This window comes from Homarus americanus, unplaced genomic scaffold (assembly GCF_018991925.1).
Source record: "Homarus americanus isolate GMGI-L3 unplaced genomic scaffold, GMGI_Hamer_2.0 scaffold42657, whole genome shotgun sequence".
Taxonomy (NCBI): domain Eukaryota; kingdom Metazoa; phylum Arthropoda; class Malacostraca; order Decapoda; family Nephropidae; genus Homarus; species Homarus americanus.
In genome coordinates this window covers 363,428-387,468 of record NW_024722584.1, presented here as the reverse complement: position 1 = coordinate 387,468, position 24,041 = coordinate 363,428, and the positions used below count along the sequence as shown (strand labels likewise).

Below are 24,041 nucleotides of genomic sequence, written 5' to 3'. Positions count from 1 at the left end.
AACCAGTGTTGTGTGTAAGAGGTACCAGTGTTGTGTGTAGAGGAGTACCTACCAGTGTTGTGTGTACCAGTGTTGTGTGTAAGAGGAGTACCAGTGTCAAGTATCCAGTCCAGCCCCCTGTGCCACCACTGTTGTGTGTAAGAGGAGTACCAGTGTTGTGTGTAAGAGGAGTACCAGTGTTGTGTGTAAGAGGAGTACCAGTGTTGTGTGTAAGAGGAGTACCAGTGTTGTGTGTAAGAGGAGTACCAGTGTTGTGTATAAGAGGAGTAACTAGTGTTGTGTGTAAGAGGAGTAACTAGTGTTGTGTATAAGAGGAGTACCAGTGTTGTGTGTAAGAGGAGTACCAGTGTTGTATTGTATAGAGTGCGGTCCTGTTTACATTGGACGAAAGGGTCGGGAGCCCCGAAAGTTAGAGCCCGTTGTATTCTATTCACCTGAGGTACATTATAACACTAGAGACAATGGTGAGATGTTTGTCTAACGTGCTCGGGAAAAAATAATTTCCTCTGGGAGTTTCATTAGCTGAGTGGCCTTTAGTTCCTCGTCTGTTCTCAACCTATTCCTCCGCCTCCCTACCCCCTGCACACTTCGCTAGCACCTTCCCCCTCTGCTTCAGCGATGCTAATAAAATTGTTGTTTTAACCCTTCTACGCCCCTTTTCCCCACCCCCTCATCCCTCCATTCCTAAGGGGAATTATGATGTTCCGTCAAGGATTACTAACCGAGCCCAACCCACGCCGTGTTACCTGCTCCTTACTGTTATCTTCGTCTTAGGCTTTAAAAGGACTAGGATTATGCCATGCTGCCACGATGTCGCCACATTAATATTAATCCTACCTGACCTTCAATGCTCTCGTAGGATTTCACTTCCCTTCTCAGCCTTGCAATTACATGGTCCTGTACGCCTCCAGGGGCTAAATTACACACACACACACACGCGCGCACGCACGCACACACACACACACACACACACATGCGCGCGCGTGAACCAGACAGGACTGTATCAGAACCACGAGTTATCCTCTTCAACACCAAATTATCAATAGGTCAGAAATAAATTGTATCTTCACTCCATGTATTTAATTTGTTTTGAAAGTTTCTATTCAACAATCCACCCCTCCCCCCCCAATGTCATTACACCTATTACTGTACTGTAAGTATTATATTCGCTGCACCAGAAAGCTTGGCAAAAATGACTGCTATTATGGATAAACATTGTCGAAAAGAAAAAGTTGTTAAAGTGACTTAGTCAGAGAGGAGCTTCTTCAGGTTGATCTTTTATGTATTTAAAAGTAAATATAAGCATGCCTTATAAGAGGGAGATTGATATGATTTTTTTTCTGTTGTGTAAGGGTTTAGTGTTTGTTAAATAGTTGTATACTAAATCAGTGACTACCAAATGAAAGTAACTCTTTTCTACAATTCGTATTATGTCATGTAGAAAAGTTAAAATAGCAAATAATGAATAGAGAGTTGTTCACTAGAGTAAAAACAGAGAATGAGTGAAGGTTAAGAATCTGCCTCCACACTATAAAGGAATCTTGATCATAACACAAAACCCTATAAACTGTTCAGTAAAAGTGAAGGTGACTCAAGTAGTTAGAATATTAATTACATATTGTATGCAAGATTTATCCCAACGAAAGTATAAAGAAAATATAAATTGAACTTAAAAGCGAAACGGATTGTTATAGAAGTAAATACAGCTCACAAACACACATTTGTACATATATTAAGCATATTGATGACTTAACATAATTATCTTGTTAATAACCGTCGTAGATACGAGAAAAAATATTACTGCAGTGTCGTCTCGTTACAGTCAGTCTGAGCGTTCTTCACTTTACTGTATGGTAAACACATTGGAGAGACCTCGAGATTAATGGCACCGTGCAGCATGAAATAGTAAAGTGTAATACAAGACAGTGGTGAGTCAACTATGATCCTCCCTCTAGACAGGAAGATAATCAGATGTTTTCCTCTAATTAGCAATGTTCAAACCTTTAAGACGCAATAGGAGTTTATGAATTAATTATATATAAACTTTTCTTTAGCTACTGTGGCCTTAATAGTAGTCGGTGATTGTTATAAAACCTATTCAAATCAAATAATTATTCTGATACATCAGTGTAGGTTCAAGTCCAAGTAGAGTATACAGCAACAACATTATAATAAAATGATATTTGAAACACGTATAAAACTATGTAAAATATACTTCATCAACATGGTAATTATCTCGAATATCTTCTTACTATTCACGTAAAACACAAATGTTATTTATCTGGACATTTGTATATGAAACCAATGGAATTAGACTTTAACACTCACGAATTAAAGCAAATCTGGTATATTTCACAACGAAACAGTGAAATCTGTGAAAGTCCTGAGAGGTCAAGATCAGTCCATTAGCATCGTGACTGTGATACGCGGAACACAGTGAGATACCTGTCATTAGGGACGCCACTTCCTGGGCTGACTCAAACAAGACGGAAGAACAGTTGGAGGTATTAATGATCATCTATCGGAGACAACGTTAGGTTGTTGATGTTTTTTTAACAAGAGTCAATGTCAAATCTGCGACAACGAAAAACTGAAAATAGGAAATACGTGTCAACAAGCAGCTGAAGAAGACACATAATAACATCAGTTCCTTGAATTAAATTGACCAAAAACGAAAGAAAAAACCATAATCAAATAAATTCTAAAGATATATTAATAGCAGTGGTTATTCTCTAATACTGTAGCAACACAAGAATTGTCTGTATCTTCACATGGGAAGAAGCGTAACATTATTAAAGAATGAATAGACAAGGTTCTTCTGAGGAGTTGGAGAACTCTTACAGGTGATCTTTATGTCTCTTCAATTGACTTATTGCAGACGAAGGCTAGAGGACACTTTCTCTCCGGTAACAGGCTTTTGGTCTATGACTATGGAAAATATAATAATAATAATAATAATAATAATAATAATAATAATAATAATAATAATAATAATAATAATAATAATAATAATAAATAATAATAATAATAATAATAATAATAATAATAATATTTTTTTCTAATTATGGCTTCCAACCTCCCCTCACAGTTATACCAACTCCAACTACTACTAATGATAATAAAACCAACACGATTACATTCAAGCACAAAACCAACTTATGCCTTGTGATGGCTCTCTCCAAGTTGTAACCTTGACCTTTGAACCTTTGACTCAAGGAAGATAGAAGCTCTCAGGCCTTATATGGTATATCATATATATCAAATTTAGACTCTGTAGCTTTCTCCGTCCACGAGTTACGCTGCCGTCATGCAAAGACATTGTGTAATAGTTAAAGAGGGTAATGACCGCCCTATTCACTTGATCCCGCCCACGTAAAGTAGGTTAGCAATATCAGTAATAATAATGATATTGATATTAACGGTAATAGTAATGATGCTAAATATAGTAATAGTATTAATACTTTTGATAATAATAATAATAATAATAATAATAATAATAATAATAATAATAATAACATAGTAATAAAAAGTATAATCATAATCATAATAATAATAATAATAATAATAATAATAATAATAATAATAATAATAATAATAATAATAATAATAATAATAATAATAGTAAAAATTTTTATCAATCACTATTAAAATAATAAATAACTTACTTGAGTTACTACACTCTCTTATATATTAACTCGTTAACATTCCCACTATCCACAGTCTCATCTCCACTCTCCATAGTATCTTCTTATTTGCATCAATAAAACTCGTACCCAGAAATAATCAGCTTCGTCACTACATACACAAACTCCTTCATGAAAGTGACAGAGTTGGACTGATTGGTATGACGGTCCACCACGTGAACCAGTATTGTCTATTGTCGAAGTATTAATATTTCCTGTAACACCTACTATATTTACAGTACCTGCTTTTATTGTACCATCAAAACCGTTTTATCGGAAATTATCATGTAAATAGATAAGAAATTACCATTGCAATAAATATATTTTATAATCCTGACAGCTCTGTCCTCTTGTTCAACCTTAATACTGTACAACCCATGTTGTACTGCTCCCCCATTATACTTATGTTTTTCAATTCCACTGTAATTTATGTATATACGTATAATATAAAAACAACATAAAAAATAAAAAATAAAAATTATTAAATTGAATAAATAAATATGAAGTGATAACCGTGGTAACATTATGAGGTGTTCTTATTACCACCATGCTATTGTACAATTTCAGATGATACTAAATGTTACATAATACTTCCTTGAGATAAATGTATAGTATATATCAGGTGCCTACAGGAGAGCTCAGGTTCTCAACTGGCTCAGTCATGGATTCCTGGCCTGTCCAATGCTCTGTTTGTTCATTTGAGGGATAACAAGCATTGCATTGACTGGGATAATGCCTCCTCAATATTACCTTGTAATTCAACTGATAGTAGGAACATCATAGAATCTAGTCTCATTAAACATACCGAAGCATTCAACATGAATTTGAGTAATGGCATGTACAAACTGGACAATTTTGTAATTAAGAAGATTTGTAACCAGGTGAGAAGGTTGGGTCACCTTACCCTCTGACCTGACTACGGACCGTTGCGGTGCTATTTAAAGATTAGTAGGGTCATTACCTAATACGTGACCATTTGAACTAGGCCTATAGAAATTCAAAAGTACTTTATCGAATTAATGTAGACACGATTTAAGAAGTTAAGGGACGACTAGAAAATTAGAAGTTATTTGGGATAGTTTTCCCGTTCAGAATATGTTACATGTGTTCCCTGGAAAACTAATAAAAATAAGCGAATAGATGATGTCATGAGGCAGACGGGCGCCCTGGGGGACGCGGTCATTGACTGGGTCTCATTCAGTTGGCGGCCACTGACCCAGACGGACGTCCCAGTCCGCGTTCGTCCGTAATCGACCACGTGACCTGCGTCCTTGCACGGACATCAACCGTGTTAGAAGTAAGTTCTCGTTCGATCTCAGACATTGTTAGATAGGGTGGAGAAGAATTTAGCAGTAGTTAATAGAGCGCTCCTTTTTTTCAGGAGCCTGCAGACACCACTTTGTCGGATAACTGTCTGGTGGTTCGAAAGATATAGCTGGCAAAGCACGAACGGAGGCAACCCGACCAGCGACCGAACAGGTGTCTCTATTTACCAAACTACCGTGACTGACCGTAGATCTTGGATATGGTCGACCTGGTTCATCTAGTCTTCCCCAAATAGGCTCATACAACACCACAGGAACCCACACATCTCCTTAGTCAGTTAAGGAAAAAAAATCTTATTAAAGGGAAATAAAACCCCTTCCTCAGCTAGGGTAAGGTTCACCTGGGTGTACTGTGAGCTGGCCAACTAGGCTTGATTTAACTGTCACTCTTTTTCCCCTATAAAATAAAGGGGACTTATAGTGAGTGAACTGAATGGTCAAAGTCTAGGGGCCAGAACTCCTCAGGGTGTTAGTGATTATTGGGTGCTTTCAGTCCCCCAACAGTGGGAGTATATGGCTTATTTAACCAACTCCGGGTGTGAGGTCAACGACCCTTTGGTTGATCGCACACTCTGGTCGTATGAGTTCCTCTTAAAAATGTTGGGCTGTAGTCTGATGCATTTAATGTATTAACAGTGATGTATGGTACAAGTAATATTTTTTTTACTATTTTATTTGCTATTAACAGTGGTGAATGGTGCAAGTAATAAGTTTTTTTAATATTTCATTGCTATTAACAGTGGAGAATTGTGATGAAGGATGTATTGGGGGGATTGATCCTCATGAGTTCCTGTCTCTTATGTGTTTGATAATTTAGTTTTACTAATTTCACTACTGTTCAATTAATCTCTTTTTTTATTTCATTGTTGTGCTATGTGATACAAGTGTTATCATAACCAGTGCGTCTCTTTATCTCCAATCGCAAAGATCTCCAGTCCGAACTACGTGAATAATTTAATATTAACTGTGTTTATGCTGGTTCGGTATTCTGAGGGGCGCTTCCACTGCATTATCATACACTGTAACTCAAAAACCCCAATTAGTAGAATTCCGACCGGTTACAACTGGTAGCAGAGCGTAGTTTTATCGTGACTGGTAGTTCTGAGGTTGGGATAATGAAAGCACTCATGTTTTGGCTAGTAATGGTAGGGAATGAGCTCGCACTGATGCTCATCCTTGTGTCTGGATTGTTTTTTGGGGGGCTTGACAGTAGAGATGAGTATGGGGAGGAAGGGAGACAGTCAAGAGACCGTGCATTGGGAATACAGGTGCAACAGCTAGGAGAGGATTTCGTGGGCCTAAGGAGGGATTATCAGGCATGGGTGAACAAGTTCAGATGGGAGCATCAGGCACACATTCAACGGTTCAAGGAGGAAACAAGGGGGGAGCATCAGGTACATATCCAGCAGTCAAGGGAGGAATTATGGGGGGAGTATCAGGCTCAAGTGGAAAAGTAGAGGGGGAACAATGATAAAACCTAGCTTAGTGGGAGATGCACCAAACAGGGTAGAAACACGGTATCGAACACAGCATGAAAAGAGACAATGGGTGAAGTTTAGAAACACCATGTTAGTTTTGGGGCCGGGTTGACCATTTCTAAGTTCGACAGTAAGACCAGGCCAGAGGTATGTAAGTGGTTAAGAGAGGTCGACCGAGTCCCCAAACTGAGAGACGAAGACGAAGCCGGCCGAATACAGTTCAGGTGTGCATGATGACGAGAAAACAGACAGGTTGCCAAGGGTGAAGCTAGCAAGCATGACGGAGACAGGGGATAGATAAGTTGTGGAGGAGTCATGAGTAGGGCAGAGAAAATAGGAGAGATGGCTATGTCAGGAATGTGCATTGGGTTGTGGTTGTGATGTCAAGAGCTGGGTTATGAGAATGGTTGTAATGACCAGGGCCTCACTAATATGGATTGGTGCATTGTCAGGGGTTAGCCTATGTAGGATGCATTGGTGGATGGCAAAGCTAATTCCATAAATGTGGTTTCTCTCCACAGCAGGCTTATCCTTCCAGAAGAAGGTATACCCAGACCCCTGTCCTGTTAGTTGACCCTCCTCTGGGAGCCGGGACTAACTAATGGCTGCTATGTAGATGTTATACCTAGCTAGCTCTTTTGCCAGTAGGGCGGTTCTTCTTTCCCGACGCTCATTTGTGCCAGTATCCAGAAGGGTCCCGACATTTCATGCAGCGACCATAAAAGGTTGCATAGTTTGTTTTTGTTTTGATCTGTGATTATGATTGTGTTCTCGACCGCATAAGGATGACTTTACTGGCAGGCTATGTTTAGGGAACCTTTTCTAGACCCCTCCCCAGATGGGGTGAGCAGAGTGGCTCCTCGAAAGGGCTGCTCATTCGTACAGACAGGACTGGATTGCACTGCTGCCTAGAACCCAGTGCATAAACGACCATCTTATCTGTGCATCCCATGAGTTGTGATTAGTCTCCCGGCAGTCATCTCTGCCTGTCCCCGTCGTCATGGGACTTTTGGGGAGGGGGGGGTATAGGGGTTTTGATGATGACTGCACATGAGTTGATTTATGCGGTGAGGCATAAGCGCAGGCTGCAACCACACATCTTGGCTCTCCCTTTTCCTGATCCAGTGGTGCAAGTGTTGCAACGACTGGGGAGAGGGAGAGTTACAATGGACTGCCGATAGCCCAGTTTGTTGGGTTTCACCTTAGTAGCCTGTCCATTAGGCAATGTCTTTGTCTGCCGGTATAGTCATTGGGTTCCTATGTTGGTCACCATTTCCTCATATACCGCCGTTGGGATCTTGTTGGAGCTCTGTAAGCAAGTCTGCCTGATGTAGAACTCCACTGCAAATTTTTCATTCGGGGTTTACTCCTGTAGCCTTATACCTACCAAGGTTATTCCGCAAGGCAGCGGGACACTGTCTATGTGCCAGTGGGCCTATGCGCCGTTGCTCCGAGGTCCACTGGTGCTCCGAGATCCCCTGCTGGTCTAGCTGGAACCACGAGGCACCCAGTTACCGTGTGTTGCCACAAGGAGGCACAGCAGGATGCTTGATGGTGAAGAGGCTGTGTACTGGCAGGGAAAGACATATGCAAGTTGCTTCCCTGTTCACCATGAGGGCTAGCTAGCAGCAGTAACTGATAGCGAGAGGAAGCAAGCAGTGTTTGCACCTTAACACTAACAGAATTCTGCCACACTAGACGCATTCCACCACCCTGTGCACACACACACACACACACATATATATATATATATATATATATATATATATATATATATATATATATATATATATATATATATATAGATATAGATATATTGTAACTGGTACACCATCTTTCTCGCTAAGAAAGTGGGGGACAGCTTTCCCTCCTTGTACACTCACACTCAGTAGTATATAACTGTTGTAACACTCATTCGGTGGGCTTCCATCAGTATAGTACAACAGGACGGACCAGCACTTGTCCGTGTATCACGGTAGGTGGAGTCTGTGCATATGAAGAAAGAGAATATATAGAAAAAAATTTCTAAACAAAACTCGGTAACATATAACTGGACTTGTGACTCACTCGTATCAACGTATATTTATAATGAACACCAAAAATGACAGATGACCTCCAGTACGTGACTACAGCCAAGAAGACGACAGCAAGTCATCACCGGTAGTCCACACTCTGGCTCTCCTGCACTAGTTAGTCTGTCTCCTAGACTAAAAGTTCTTGTATCAGGAATACTGTTAATATATCTTGTGTAACCGTTTTGCTGTTTACCAAAAATAAGAAAACTTTCATTAAACCTAAACACACGCATTCTTCTTTCCTATCTGAATATCAGAAGAAACATAATTATCATTAAAATAAAAAAAAATCAATAAAAATCACTCAACACTGAAAAAAAATCGTTTTCTTGTTACAATTCCACAGTGTGAGTGCAATGGCAGTCTTTGTTAGCTGTATACACGCGCACAAGACGCGATGTCACGATCAAAGACATGTGTGTTCAGTCGTGAAGCTGGAAGGAAGATTTAAAATACATAAAATAATGTTACTTCACCCATCCTGTCTACAAGTATAAATGGTTCAGCCAGGAAAGCAAGACCTTTGGCATCAAAAACATTTGTCTTTTAATTTGATTTGTACACTAAAGATCCCTCATCCACGATTTGCTGTTTGACACAACAACCGTATCCAGCCCATACGACCCCATACTAATCTCTATAAGAATAGCCCAATCCATTGTAAAAATTATCAACAATTCGTAGTTAACTCCCTGCCAACCTTACTTTTTTTATTTTTACTATGATGAAATTTCTTGTTAAATGACCTTCTCAACCCCCTCTTGTTTTTATAATATATAATAATTGTTCCACTTATGTTACTTGTAAGTAATTTGTCAATAAACCGTTAATTATTATTATTATTATTATCACACACACACACACACACACACACACACACACACACACACACACACACACGGATATGGTAAAAATAAAACACTGTCCTCGGCATGATTCGAATTCGCACAGCTCCATGTGACAATCGAAGGTGAACCCCGTGAATAGCTAAAAGTTATTGACTGGATCGAAGTTATCTTAAATTCTATCAAATTACAGTAAGTTACTTCTACAAAGTTACTTACCAGCCATCAAGGACCATATGGCTCTGGGAAATTTCAGATATGTTCAGCATTTTTTAATGGGCAATCATCATGTTATCACTAAACAGAAAAATAAAGTTAACTCTAAGCTCATAATGTTACTTAATATCAAGTATATACACGAATTGAATTATCTATGTCATATATGTAGATAAATAAAATAAAAGGTGTTGTTTTTTGTAGTCTAATAGGTTATATTAATTATGTACAGTACACCCACGAAACGATTATACTAAATATGATGCCAGACAAGTATGTTAATGGCAATCTTAACTGAGTGACTCTGAGAACTTTTTAACTAAACTGTCATGAATTTCTTTAAGAAAAATTCTGTTTTAAAATAATGTCCCTTTTCATGAGATTCTGACGGTGCCATATTACCCAATACACTTTCATATGGTAGAGTTTAGTCATCGATAATTGTCGGTGTCTGTGACGGGTGTTGTTGTGGCACCATGAATGATTTTAGTGACGAGAGAATGATTATACACACCCACCCACTCATGAAAGATACAGCATCATAGACATAAGTATTGTAGTCGAGGCGTGATGCTGCTGAAATTAAAAACAGACAATGGTGTTGTCAAGAGAACATTTCCTCACCTCTCTTATAACTCTCCTTCTTGTAATTTACATTTCTGATCTTCTGAAGTTTTATGCTGAATCACGCTGCACCGTGAACTTGATTATCTAATAGAAATCTTAACTCATTCACGATGACGTGTTTATATCCAGTCCTGTTCATTCTTACGTAATACCCCATTCATACATATGTTACTTAAGGTGTTAAGTGTTGAGACACTTACCCATACCATGAATACTTTTCACGTATAGTAATTCAGATATCGACATACAGTAGAGAGTGGCAGCTGCCGTGATAACTGATGGCTAGGACTGCAGCCGTCAAGAATCATTTTAATATTGAAAAAAAGTGTATAAATGAGTGGTTATGATACCATGTACACTGAAAAGGTAATGGGAAATTTTTTACGAGTTTAAGATTGTAAAATTTTAAGTAATTTTACAATCGGACTGTGAATGGCATGTTATTCTCCGTGAACCTTACAAAAAGTGACAACAAATCGGGAGAAAGATACTGAATACTTGATGTCCCTTTTTGTTGTTGTGGTGATTGTAAGGTAACGAGAAACAATACTTTTATGAACCTGACTTAAACAGGCGTCTTGTTGAGAACTTTTTGACTTAGAAATTAAAATAATGAACTATATATCAATCATATCCTATTATATAACAATTATTTATTATTAAAAATTTTATTAAGAATTATATATTTTATTATCATTATCATTTCAGCGTAATGAGTTGGAAGAATATATTGGATAGAAGATGAATGGGCTGATGAAGGTAGAGCCTGGTGCTGGCAGCGAGACACATTGATTCGATCCGATTTTAATGTGTTTAAAGGTTGTGGGTGGCGAGGAAGGTAAGAAGGAAGTTGTAAGAGTTGTGAAGAGCTGAAGTGATGTCAACAAAGAGGAAGTAGACATTTACAACGACTGTATACTGACGATGTTAAAGATACGTTGTTATAATGCAGGTTGTTTTTTTATGTAATACTGAAGCCTTTGTAAACTACAGTATAATTTTGAATTAGCTAATAAGGCACAAGTTTTTTTTTTATATTACCTCTGTTTTTATTTACTTTCATAACACAAGGATTTTAATATATTTTTTTAGTGTGTGGGTATAAGTTAAAACAACAAATTCACTTCCCTGGTTCTTCGAAGTTTTTCAAAACACAACAGTTATGAAATAAGATTAACGATATATGTTTTTCACGATAGGTTTTTAGTAAGAACAACTTACGACTGTTCTTAACCAAAATTTCTCCTGAAGACAGACAGTATCAAGAAAATATTGAGAGTGATACTGCTAGTTGAGGTAATTAATTTGATCTTACCTATGATGTTGTTCAAAATTACAAACAGGTAATCAATCCATTATTTCTTTATCTATACTGATACTCATTCAGCTTTGTGTGGCACCTCACCAATCCTGCTTGGAAATAACTGTCCGTGTTTTAATGAAATGAATAGTTATACTTTCAGCTCTTATAATAAAGCTCTTTGGGTGGCCACTCTCAGTATGCTATTCTTATTATTTTCTCCGTGAAGTTTTGACTTCTCTGTATGTTTGTGTCTGTGTGCTCTTAATGTTCTTATATATATATATATATATATATATATATATATATATATATATATATATATATATATATATATATATATATATATATATATATATACATATATATATATATATATATATTTTTTTTTTTTTTTTAAGAAACTTTTTTATTTTGTTATTTGAAAACATGTGTATGTATAAGGGAAAAGCTTTATCCTTTTCAGTACCCGGAATTCTAATATAGCAGATTTAGATTTGTGATTCTTTAGTCATGAAACTAACGGACAATAACAAGGAAGAAAGATGACCTCGTGGCAGCGTGACTATGATAAGAGAGGCGGCGCTACAGTATATAAGGCGGTAGCCAGCCATCACCAGCAGTCCGCACCCTGACTTACTACTGCACTGTTAAACATGGTTAGTCTCTTTGACTGTGATTTTTTATATTTCATTTAACATTACGCACAATAGAAATTGTGACTTATATCATTAATTACTTTATATTTCATTTTTTTTTATTTCTATCCTATTGTTTTTTCCTCATGTACACCACAAAGCATTATTAAAAAAATATGTAGGATTCTAAACAACAGCAGTTAAGTTTTATAATGCCTTGCTGTCTATTTTACTATGACAGTACTTTGTGTGTTATATGTGAGTATTTCTGTCTAGCAGAAGCTGCTTTTGGTCACCGTGAGTGCTGCTGCCCTCCTGTTGGGCTCCTGTAGAGGAGACGGAGGCCACCATGGAGGTGGCTCTTCAGGTGGACTCGGCACTTTCTCCAGTGGTGGAAGAATTGGAGGAGTTTCCGGTGGAGGAATCTCCAGTGGAGGCTATGGAGGAAGTTCAGGTGGAGGATTTGGGAGCCAGGGTGGTTTAGGCGGCCTCTCTATCATCCACACTAGTTTCACCAGCGGAGGTAACGGCGGCAGCTACGGCGGTGGCTCACACGGGGGCTTCTCCAGTGGAGGCAGCAGCTTCGGAGGTGGCTCACACGGAGGAATATCTAGTGGAGGGAGCAGCTATGGCGGTGGCTCACACGGAGGCTTCTCCAGTGGAAGCAGCAGCTTCGGAGGTGGCTCACACGGAGGTTTCTCCAGTGGTGGCAGCAGCTTCGGAGGTGGCTCACACGGAGGATTATCTAGTGGAGGTGGCAGCTATGGCGGTGGCTCACACGGAGGCTTCTCCAGTGGAAGCAGCAGCTTCGGAGGTGGCTCACACGGAGGTTTCTCCAGTGGAGGCAGCAGCTTCGGAGGTGGCTCACACGGAGGATTATCTAGTGGAGGTGGCAGCTATGGCTCCTTCGGCGGCGGTCGTGGAGGATCCCACGGAGGTCGTGGTGGCGTTTCCTTCGGGAGTCGCGGTGGATCCTCATTTGGTGGTGGAAACTTTGGTGGCCGTACATATGGCTAAGGAAAATAAACGAAATATACTTAAGAAAGTCAAGCTCTACCAAAACAAAAACGGAATGGCTACCAAAGTTATACAAATACTCTCTCCTTTTCTTTCATCCTTAGTGAAATAATAAATTTTTCATCTACATTATCGATTATTTTTCTATCCCCAGCTGTTTGAACGTTCAGTGTTTAGACGCACACACACACACACACACACACATACACACACACACACACACACACACACACGTGCCCATACGTGCACGAACTGATCGCTATAAGAACAGCCCAGTCCCAGCCATTGTAAAAATTATCAATAACTTGTAATAAACCAGTGTATTCACTCCCAGTAAACACTACTCCTTGCACTGTCACTATGTTGAAATGAACTGTAGTTTGAGCTTTTCCCCATCTAGTTATTATATGTCTTATTTGTGTCACTTATGTTACTTGTATATTATTTGTAATTCGAAACCCATTCCCCAAATATGTAACTGTATATTTTCAGCCTTCTGGCTGCCAAGCTCTTTCAATAAACCGTTAATTATTATTATTACACACACACACACACACACACACACACACACACACACACACACACACACACACAGACATGCACTACTATTACTACTTTAATGTCACTCGAAATCGAGTAAGACGATCATCCAGCTGAGGATGTCGCCTTCGTTGATGAGTTTTAAGGTGATTAAAGAGGCCAATACGGGACCGGCAGGATCGTTCACAGATGTTGCACATGTGGAGGGCTCCATCTAGTGCGAGAGGGGTGGAGGCAGCGTCTTTCCGGTTTTGGCGCTTGTCTGCCTCGGTATCCAGTCGGGCTATCTCGAAAATATTGCCACCTTCTCGTGTGGTGCTCCTCCAAGCGTTACGGTGTGGAGTAATCGTCTCCCAGGTGAGGGGGTCGATTTGGCACTTTTTCAGGTTTGTTTAAAGACTTTCCTTATATCTTTTCAGTTGCCTGCCAGAGTTATGTTTAATATTCGTTAGGTGACTATAAAGTAGCTGCTTTGACAGTCTACTGTCGGCCATGCGGGTAACATAGCTAGTCCAGCGTAGTTGTTCATGGATAATGGTAGCCTCGATGCTCTTACAGCTGGTGTCAGCGAGAATACTGGCACTTTTTCTCTTGTCTTCCCAGGGAACTCGGAGGATGGAACGTACACTACGTTGGTGAAAGTTTTCAAGTGCCTTTAGATAAGAAAATAAGAACATAAGAATGGAGGAAAGTGCAACGGGCCTATTGGCCCAAACTGGGCAGTCCCATTTACACCCAAACCCTATTGCTCGTATATCCATCCAATCTATGTTTGAAGCTATCCAGCGTATTCGCGTTAATGGTGATATTTGGTAACGTGTTACACTCGTCCACTATATTTCCAAACCAATTTTTACTTATTTCGCGCCTAAATATAAATTTGTCTAATTTAAAACCATTGTTACGAGTTCGCTCCTGGTTACATAGTTTGAGTACCTTTGTAATGTCCCCTTTGTTTAGCCATGACTTCCATTTATACACCTTGATCATATCGCCCGTCACTCTACGTCTCTTGAGGGAGTGCAAATTGAGATGCTTTAACCTGTCTCTGAACTCAAGGTTCCTAATGCCCGGGATTAGTCTTGTCATTCTCCTCTGAATTATTTCCAGGGATTCTATATCCATTCTGTAGTCCGGTGACCAGAACTGATCTACGTAATCCAGGTGTGGTCTCACAAGCGCATGATATAGTTTTAGGATGACCTCATTAGTCTTGTAACTAACACTCCAAGTACTTTATAAGACTTGTTTCGAGCAAATGCACATTGTTTACTTGGCTTAAGATTCCTACTTTTCATTACTCATAAATCTTTCTCGCAGTCGGATTTCTCAATAACATCGTTGTTCATCTGGTATCTGGTTTCCCTGTTTATATATCCTATACTGAGTACTTTACATTTGTCCACATTGAATTTCATCTGCCATTTTTCAGACCATTCGAAATTTTTTTTAGATCTTCCTGTAGTTTTGCGGAGTCCTCGTCAGATTTAATTACACGCCCCATTTTAGTTTTATCAACAAATTTACTAATGTTGCAGTCTACGCCGATATCTATGTCGTTTATGTATATGATAAATAATATTGGTCCAAGTACTGAGCCTTGGGGAACTCCACTAGTGACGTTGCTCCAATCGGATTTAGTGCCGTTAATGCTCAATCGCTCTTTCCTGTCCTGTAACCACGCCCTAATCCATTTTAGAATATCCCCTTTAATGCCATGAGCCTCCACTTTTCTTATTATTCGTGGGGGACTCTGTCGAAAGCTTTGCTAAAGTCGAGATATACCACATCATAATTGTGCCCCTCGACCACTGATTCAAAAACAGATGAAAAGAATGTTAACAGATTAGTTAGACATGAACGCCCGCTTGTGAAGCCATGTTGGGAATCATTGATCAACTTGTACTTCTCTAGGTGATTTCGAATAACGTTTGAAATGATTGCTTCCAGTAATTTGCCTACAATTGATGTTAGACTGGTTGGACGGTAGCTAGAGGATAGTGATCTATATCCCTTCTTGAAAATGAGCATTACTTTCGCTATCCTCCAGGATTCTGGTACTACACCCGTTTTTAAGGACATGATAAACGACTTTTCTAAGGGCATACTAAACTCTTCCTTACATTCCCTTAATATTCTGGCAAGTATCTCATTGGGACCTGGTGACATATTAGGCTTTAGTTTGTCTAATTGCTTACTAACATCGTTACTAGTCACTACTATCTCGCTTAATTTATTTTTTCACTATCTCTGTATATAGTTGATGCCTCGGGTATCATGTTTAAATTTTCGGTGGTGAAAACTGTTGAAAAAATATTTATTCAGATTATTGCTCATTTCTCCGTCGTTATCAGTTAGGTCGCCGGTACCTGACTGCATTGGTCCAATCTTTTTTCGTGTTTTAGTTTGATACATTTGATAGAATCCCGTGCGGTTTAACTTCACCTCCCTTTCTACCTTCAGTTCATTATTCCTCTTTGCTTTTCTTATCTCGGTCTTAACCCTACTGGCAAACTTTGATACTTTGAAGGGGCAGCTGAGAGCAGGGTATCACGCTTGGGGGTGAATTACATGACCTCACACAATGTACCCACACAGGGCGAGCTCACCTTACCTGGAGACCTGACGGTTAAGGATGACCTGATCACGAGATCTGAGGTTGACGAGTTCCACAACAATTTAAATAATGAGTTACCTAATGCACAAAGGCAGAACAAACCATACAGAAAACTTAGATCAAACAACAATGACCCCAAATAGATAAATAATTATTTAAAGAATAATATTGGACAAAGAAAGGCTATAGGTAGGAGAATAATAATCTCGGAGGTAAACTTCACCACGATATATTCTTCTACCTATAGCCTTCCTTTTTCCAATAATATTCATTAAATAATTAATTATCCATTTAGGGTCATTGTTGTTTGATCTGAGTTTTCTGCATGGTATGTTCTGCCTTTGTGCATTGAGTAACACTTCCATGAGTTTTATGCTCCGCCATTCAAGTCTTTGAATGTCAGTCTTGATTGTTTGAATGACTGAGGACAATTTTCACCAATATTTTACGAAAAAATTAATACAGCCCATACACCACACTACTGTCAACGACGTATACAGCATCGATGTAACTGATCACCACGAGTCATATTAGGCACTACAGATAGATTTCTACGTATGTAATACAGCATTCTATTACGTAGGTTGAAATAACACTGGAGAGCACTACCAAGGTAATGAATGAGACCATATCAGGCTTACGATAGAAATATTACCTATCTACTGCTTAAAGGCTGGGGATTATTGGATGGCATCGTTATGACCTGACCTCTGAAGATGTCTTGAATAAAGACGAAAGCTGAGGTGCTCCGTTGTTTCCCTTTTCCCGTGTGATTTTATCAAGATATATATATATATAAGCTTATTGCAGTTTGTTTCATCACATATTCATATAATTATATACTGTACTGTAACTCTTATTAACGCTCTGAGTCTATACGAAAAAAAAAACTCACGATTCATCGTCGCGAAGTTCACGGACAACAGAAACGAAAGTCGACCTCGCAGCAGCATGAATGGCCCCAGAGTGGCGCTACTGTACAGTATATAAGACGCTTCACCAGTCTGTTTCACTAGGTTAACTCTTCTGTACCCGCCATGGTTAGTCTCTCTACTGGTGTAATATTCTTTGACTTAAAGAATATTCTCATAGCAGTCGTCTTTATTTACACTGTTCTGTTAGGGTTTACCTTAAAAACCTTAAAAAGACTATATACTGTATATATATATATATATATATATATATATATATATATATATATATATATATATATATATATATATATATATATATATATATATATATATATATATATATATATATATATATATATTGTTCTTTGAGTTTCCTTTACATGATTTTTTTCATTTAGAATTTCAATCATAATAATGTAACAAAGTGTCCACTGCTCGCATGTGGCTAAATTACTGTTATGTTCTTTATCTCTGGGCTCATATGGCTGATACCTTATCTTGCTATTGCATACCTTTAATTAAACTTTACAACTGTGTTAAATGTGATAGTGTAAGTGTTTCTTGTGTTTTATATGTTTATATTTTTTGTTTGGCAGAAGCTGCTGCTGATCACCGTGAGTGCTGCTGCCCTCCTGTTGGGGTCCTGTAGAGGAGACGGAGGCCACCATGGAGGTGGCTCTTCAGGTGGATTCAACACTTTCTCCAGAGGAGGAGGTTTAGGAGGATTTTCCGGTGGAGGAATCTCCAGTGGACGCTATGGAGGAAGTTTAGGTCGAGGATTTGGGGGTCAGGGTGGTCTCGGCGGCGGCTCTATCATCCACGCACAGTCTAGCTTCCCCAGCGGAGGTAGAGGTTTCTCCAGTGGAGCTGGCTTCTACGGCGGTGGCTCACACAGAGGTTTCTCCAGTGGAGGTAGCAGCTTCGGTGGTGGTTCACACGGTTTCTCCAGTGGAGGCAATGGCTTCGGCTCCTTCGGCGGCAGTCTCGGAGGATCCCACGGAGGTCGTGGTGGTGCGTCCTCCGGGAGATTCGTTGGATCCTCAATTGGTGGTAGAAACTTTGGTAGCCGTTCTTATGGCTATGGAAAATAAGCGATGTTTACCTAAGAAAGTTAAGAACTACCAAAATAAAAACAGGATGGCTACCAAAATTACATGAAATCATTTTATAAATTCCTGGTATGTCGACCATGAATAAATCTTTAACTGAAACTAATGGATGATTTGTTACCCCAAGTTATACAATTGTTCTTTATGGTGTTTCTAAAACACTTTTTTCTATGAGTGAACAAGTACAAGTTACCCGAGTTCCACTTGATGTAATTAACAAGCAAATTTTATCCAAATTGGTCAATATTTAGGGAGTTGCACAATATGTAAGCTTTAATACCGATGCCTAATGTAAAATGGGCAAATTACACCCATTTCCCTCATTGGTAACCGAAGAGGATACTGAAGAACTTCTGGGAGTTTCTGCTGCTACTGACGGCACTGGGGAACAGGTAGCTGTAACTGTCATGAAGGGAGTCAGAGGAGGTGGAGTGGAACCAAGAATTAGGGCAGGATACAAATGCATTACAGGAGGATCTAAATAAACTACAGGGATGGTCTGAAAAATGGCAAATGAAATTCAACACCAGCAAGTGCAGCGGACTTAATATTGGAAGAACAAACACTTATAATGTATACAGCCTTAACAACATCAACCTAGAGAAGTCGACTTGTGAAAGAGACCTAGGGGTACTTGTAAGCCCGGACCTACGGCCTAGAAAACGGTGAGTTAATGTTCGAAATAAGGCAAACAGAGTATTGGATTTTATATCTAGAAGTGTAAGTAACAAGAGTGCAGAAGTCTTATTGCAACTATATCTTGCGCTAGTCAGGCCGCACCTCGATTATGCGGTTCAGTTCTGGTGCCCCTATTATAGAATGGATATAAATTCACTAGAGTCGGTGCAGCGAAGAATGACAAAAATGATTCCGGGACTTGGAAACCTTCCATATCAGGATAGGTTAAAGAAACTTAACTTGCATTCCCTAGAAAGACGAAGAGTGCGGGGAGATATGCTAGAAGTATTTAAGTGGGTGAAAGGAATCAATAAAGGGGATATAAAGTTCTTATAATATCCGAGTAGGATAGGACTCGGAGCAACGGATTCAAGTTGGATAAGTTTAGGTTTAGGAGGGAGATAGGAAGAAACTGGTTCACAAATAGGGTGGTGGACGAGTGGAACAAGCTTAGCAACTTTGTAGTAAGTGCGGGAACTCTGGAAAGTTTCAAAAGGAGGCTAGATACATTCATGGATGATAGAGAGTGGTAGTAACTCTCGACAGGAGCTGCCATGCACAGGCGAACCGGCCTATTGCAGACTCCTTATTTTCTTATGTTCTTATGTTCTTATTAGTGGCATGGGATTCGATACAACAGCACCGAATACTGGGATCATACAGAGCGTCTGTATTCGATTTGAGGAAAAGCTAGGGAGGCCGCTGCTTTGGCAATTCTTAAAGATTCCTTCAACCTTAGCTATGGATTCCATTTGTTTGCTAAATTCTGCTGGGAGGTGATCAACCCCACAAGATTTATAATTTATTATTTTGCTCCAACAGCCTCAACTTATGTCTTCTGTTTCCGGAATTGGCATTTTGATCTTTTTTTCCTTTTCATTTCTTACCTCTACTTTATCCTTATCATTGTATAGTTCTTCTACGTACTCTGCCCATCTATCTTATATATCTTTTGCCCCAAACAGAATCTTATTGTTCCTGCCTTTAATTGTCCTACCCCATTCATTTCCATTTTCTCTGGTTCGTTTGTTTAAATTTTCTGTACATTTCCCTATAATTATACCTTCTGTCATCATCTTCAATTTATTTGCATTTCCTTTCTAGATCATCTTGTCTGTATTCCCTTCGAATTTCTTTGTTAATTTTTATTTAAGCCTCCCTTCGTTATCTTAATTAATTTTTCATCCACTTACTTTTAGTCTCATTCCTCCTATGTCCTTTAAGTTTTTCCCCAGTCTCTAACATTAATTATTTGTAATATTTAAATTGTTGTCTTGGTCCTTGTTCATCAAAGTTCATCCTCTAGCAATACTGAAAATCGATTTGTTTTCAATTTCATATTCTGTCCCTGCCTCTGTTTTGAGTTAACCTGGATAGGTCTTGGTTCGGGTTATTGAATTTTTTATTATTTCCTGAAATAAACTGTAATAAATTTGATTCCTGCCTATGTTGTTTACTTTGTCCTGGGGCGAGACACAAGTTTACTACAAGAAAGTATATAAGTTCTACATAAATCTACGCCTCTCAGCGAGTACATCCACACACCCAACGATTCCCTATCATATAGGAGAGGCATTATCATGTATTTTATTCATATGACTTTCATGTCCGAAGCACCAGAAGTCTTACCATGGTATCAGGAGAAGACGCCTTGCATGCTATCTGCTTCGCCTCTCTTATCACTACCCTCACCCATCATAACATCCGCTTGTTGACGGTACGCACCCAAATATACGCGAAGATACACATTAACACAGATACTCGTTTACTTTCTCTTCTTGACAGATGTTGAATGTAGAACAACACTGCTCCTAATAAGTGATGAGGTACCCACACCTGTTAATAATATTGGTAGCTCCTTGTGGTCGGGTAAGGAAGATTAAATAAAAAACCTGACGACGTCATGATGGAACAACCTTCCATAGACACAGTCAAGTTGAATAATATTATTTCATATACTACTGAGTGCTTGTAAGCTAAGTGTCCACTTTAAGTGATGACGCAAAGTTTATATAGTTCATTTTTTCCAAAGAGACAAAACAGCGAGTGTAAATCTTAGTTTATCTGTAATCATGTAACTTCACTGTATAACAACCATTTAATACAGTTTCTATCCCCCTTTAACCCCGTAACACACCCACACCTGTTTTAGTGTCAGTGCATCCCAGGAAGAAGACTCCTGCTTTGGTCTGCTCACTCTGGCCTTGGCGACTCAACTTTTCCTCCTACGAAACCTGTTTATTTCTCTGATGTTTTATTTAAAAAAAAAACATCTTTGTGTTTTATGTATATTCCAGGTTTTGTTTCTTTATGTGAATAATATTAATTCTCTCACACTTTTTATGAATGATTGTCTAATACTTTATATGAGCCAACGAACTGTTTTGTGACCAAGGAATAATCTCTAAATATTGTTAAATTCCCTTAAAAATAATGCACATATCTTGCAAGTGACTCTATATGACTTAAGACGCCCTTCCCTATCTAAACAAGATTAACGTATACTTAAGGTGAGGTTAAATAAGGTTAGTCATTTATGTTTGTCATTATATTAATTTACCCGTTAGTCCCTCGGTTGAGACCACTTCAAAACTTCTCCAAAATAAGATATATTTCATTATTGCTATGTTGTAATTATACCTAAAATGCGTGACGGTGTTACTCATTGTTTGTTTTTTTCCAGCCAAAATTAAATGCAATTATATTTCGAATATAAATTTGAAAAAGTGCAAACAATATGAAGTGTTATTAATTTTCAGTCAAAAGTTTATATTTAACTGAACTCACTGGTGTTGAAGGAGCTTGATACGAAGATGAATCAATAATGTCACTAATGCAGAGAAAATTATTATGTTTTAGAACTATCACTACGTTGGGTAAATAAACTTTAATGTCAAAATTGAAGGCAAATGTGTTTAGGCTATATTGATGCCGAAAATGTTGTTATATCTATACGCATTTTAAGTCACATTATACATATATGTAGATAAAAGTCAGAGTATTAATTATTATCAATGAAATCGTGGATGCACATATATAGTATAATTACATCGTTATATATAATATACCTTACTAGTCGGGAATCGAACCCTAGACCTCTGCATGTAAACAGGGATCGCTACCACCGCTCCACAAGGTCAAAAAAGCAATCCTAAGCTTTGTTATATTCCACACAAAGCCTGTTCAAGTGTTCATCGTGCTCGTTAAGCACCGTGAACCTCCATTGGGATTGCCCGTGCCAACTATGTCTGCGTGCCATATGGACTGATGATATATATATATATATATATATATATATATATATATATATATAATGTTATAGGTCATGGATGAAGAGGAAGTATTATATAAAGAATTATCATGATCTGTGCTGAGGAAACCTCCTTAAAGGTTTCAACAAAATGATCACACACTCATCATGACGCATTTCACTCATGGTCATCAAGAGAGAAACACTACGATGACCTTGTGTCGGGTGAGGCTGGAGGTGAGGAGGAGGAGGAATGGCTGGGTATATAAGACGTCGACACCATGGCAGTCACAGACCACATCCAGTCAATCACTACTGATACGATGGTAAGACTAGTTCAGTTGGCAATATTGCATAAATATACTGTAATAAAGTATCATAATGCCTTTCATGCATGACTCTAAAGTGCCAGTCATGATTGTTATAATGTAAGAGTTTGATGAATGTGTTAAGAGTCTAACATATTTATTTTTTTCTTATCAAAAGAAGCTGCTGATGATCACCGTGAGCGCCCTCCTCCTGGTAGGGTCGTGCAGAGCAGATCGTGGCTACCACCGTGGCTCTGGAAGTAGAGGTTTCTCCCAAGGGTCCATCGGAGGCGGCTTTGGCTCCTCAGGAAGCTCCTTCCAGGGCTCTGGTAGGGGATATTCTGGTGGTCGTGGTGGTGGTGGAGCAACCATCGTCCGGGCCAATGGAGGCTTCGTTGGTTCATCAACTGGTGGTGGTGGTGGTGGTGGTGGTTATGGCGGCTCCTTCGGTGGCAACTCCTTGGGTGGCGGCTCCTTCGGTGGTGGCTCCCACGGTGGCAGCTCCTTCGGTGGTGGCTCCCACGGTGGCAGCTCCTTCGGTGGTGGCTCCATCGGCGGTGGCTCTTTCAGTCGCCATGGCAGAAATAGTTACGGGAAGTAGTAACTCCAGAGATAATGACACTAAATCATCTCGAAAAACAAAATTATTCATCAATACTTGTTGACCAGCAACTATAATAAAATATTAGACAAACAAGCCATACCATAATTTATTTCCCTTTTAATGTTTTAATGAAATGATGTGTGTGTGTGTGTGTGTGTGTGTGTGTGTGTGTGTGTGTGTGTGTGTGTGTGTGTGTGTATGTGTGTGTGTGTGTATGTGTGTGTGTGTGTATGTGTGTGTGTGTGTGTGCGCGCGCATATATCAATCTAATAAATTTATGTCTTTCATTTTTTTTTCAATTGAAAAGACAAGAATATAAGTGGAGGTGAAACTTGTCTTAAGAGGACAGAACAGTTTCAGATATAAACAACTCTTAAAACTGTAAGAAACACAGATGAAACACATTTCTCAACACATGTTCCAGATATGAATCACTAGTTGTTGAAACCTTTGCTAGAAAACTGTCTTTTGTTTTCCTTGATGAAGAATCTGAAAACCTAACCTTATCCATTCAAACTAACCTTATTTGCTCAAAGTTTATCGTTGTCCATGATTATAATAATTATTGGTTTATGAAGCACAAGAGAAAGCGATTAAATTTGCTTTAAAACAATGCCAAACTCAGGTGATGATCTTCTGGAGAATATTTTATTATTTAGCTTCAGTGATAACAAGTGTTCACCGAATTGGAATAAATGATGGCTTTCACATGAACCCAGAGGATGAACTCGAGGCAGGTCAAAGATTACTCAATTTCTTATTCAGAACAACACAGAAATTCACCATCGTTCACAGTGGGCTCCAAAGACTTACTTAG

The 24,041-nt window shown here is 38.9% G+C and overlaps 3 protein-coding genes across 4 annotated transcripts; all 3 read left to right on the top strand.

The window, feature by feature from the left end:
* Positions 1 to 12,156: 12,156 nt before the first annotated feature.
* On the top strand, positions 12,157 to 13,336 carry LOC121862831 (keratin, type I cytoskeletal 9-like). 2 transcript variants are annotated; one of them, XM_042361152.1, is made up of 2 exons: positions 12,157 to 12,208; positions 12,467 to 13,336. In XM_042361152.1, the coding sequence occupies exons 1-2, from the start codon at positions 12,206 to 12,208 to the stop codon at positions 13,202 to 13,204; spliced, it is 741 nt and encodes a 246-aa protein (XP_042217086.1). In that variant the 5' UTR covers positions 12,157 to 12,205; the 3' UTR covers positions 13,205 to 13,336. The 2 variants fall into 2 exon arrangements, with proteins under 2 accessions (XP_042217086.1, XP_042217085.1); XM_042361151.1 differs by having other exon boundaries at positions 12,174 to 12,208; positions 12,464 to 13,336.
* A 4,017-nt stretch (positions 13,337 to 17,353) lies between these two features.
* Positions 17,354 to 18,486, top strand: LOC121862830 (keratin, type I cytoskeletal 10-like). Its single transcript, XM_042361150.1, has 2 exons — positions 17,354 to 17,401; positions 17,872 to 18,486. Exons 1-2 carry the CDS (start codon positions 17,399 to 17,401, stop codon positions 18,364 to 18,366), a joined length of 498 nt encoding a protein of 165 aa, XP_042217084.1. The 5' UTR covers positions 17,354 to 17,398; the 3' UTR covers positions 18,367 to 18,486.
* A 4,130-nt stretch (positions 18,487 to 22,616) lies between these two features.
* Positions 22,617 to 23,317, top strand: LOC121862829 (ctenidin-3-like). The gene is made up of 2 exons (XM_042361148.1): positions 22,617 to 22,638; positions 22,799 to 23,317. Exons 1-2 carry the CDS (start codon positions 22,636 to 22,638, stop codon positions 23,219 to 23,221), a joined length of 426 nt encoding a protein of 141 aa, XP_042217082.1. The 5' UTR covers positions 22,617 to 22,635; the 3' UTR covers positions 23,222 to 23,317.
* Positions 23,318 to 24,041: the final 724 nt, after the last annotated feature.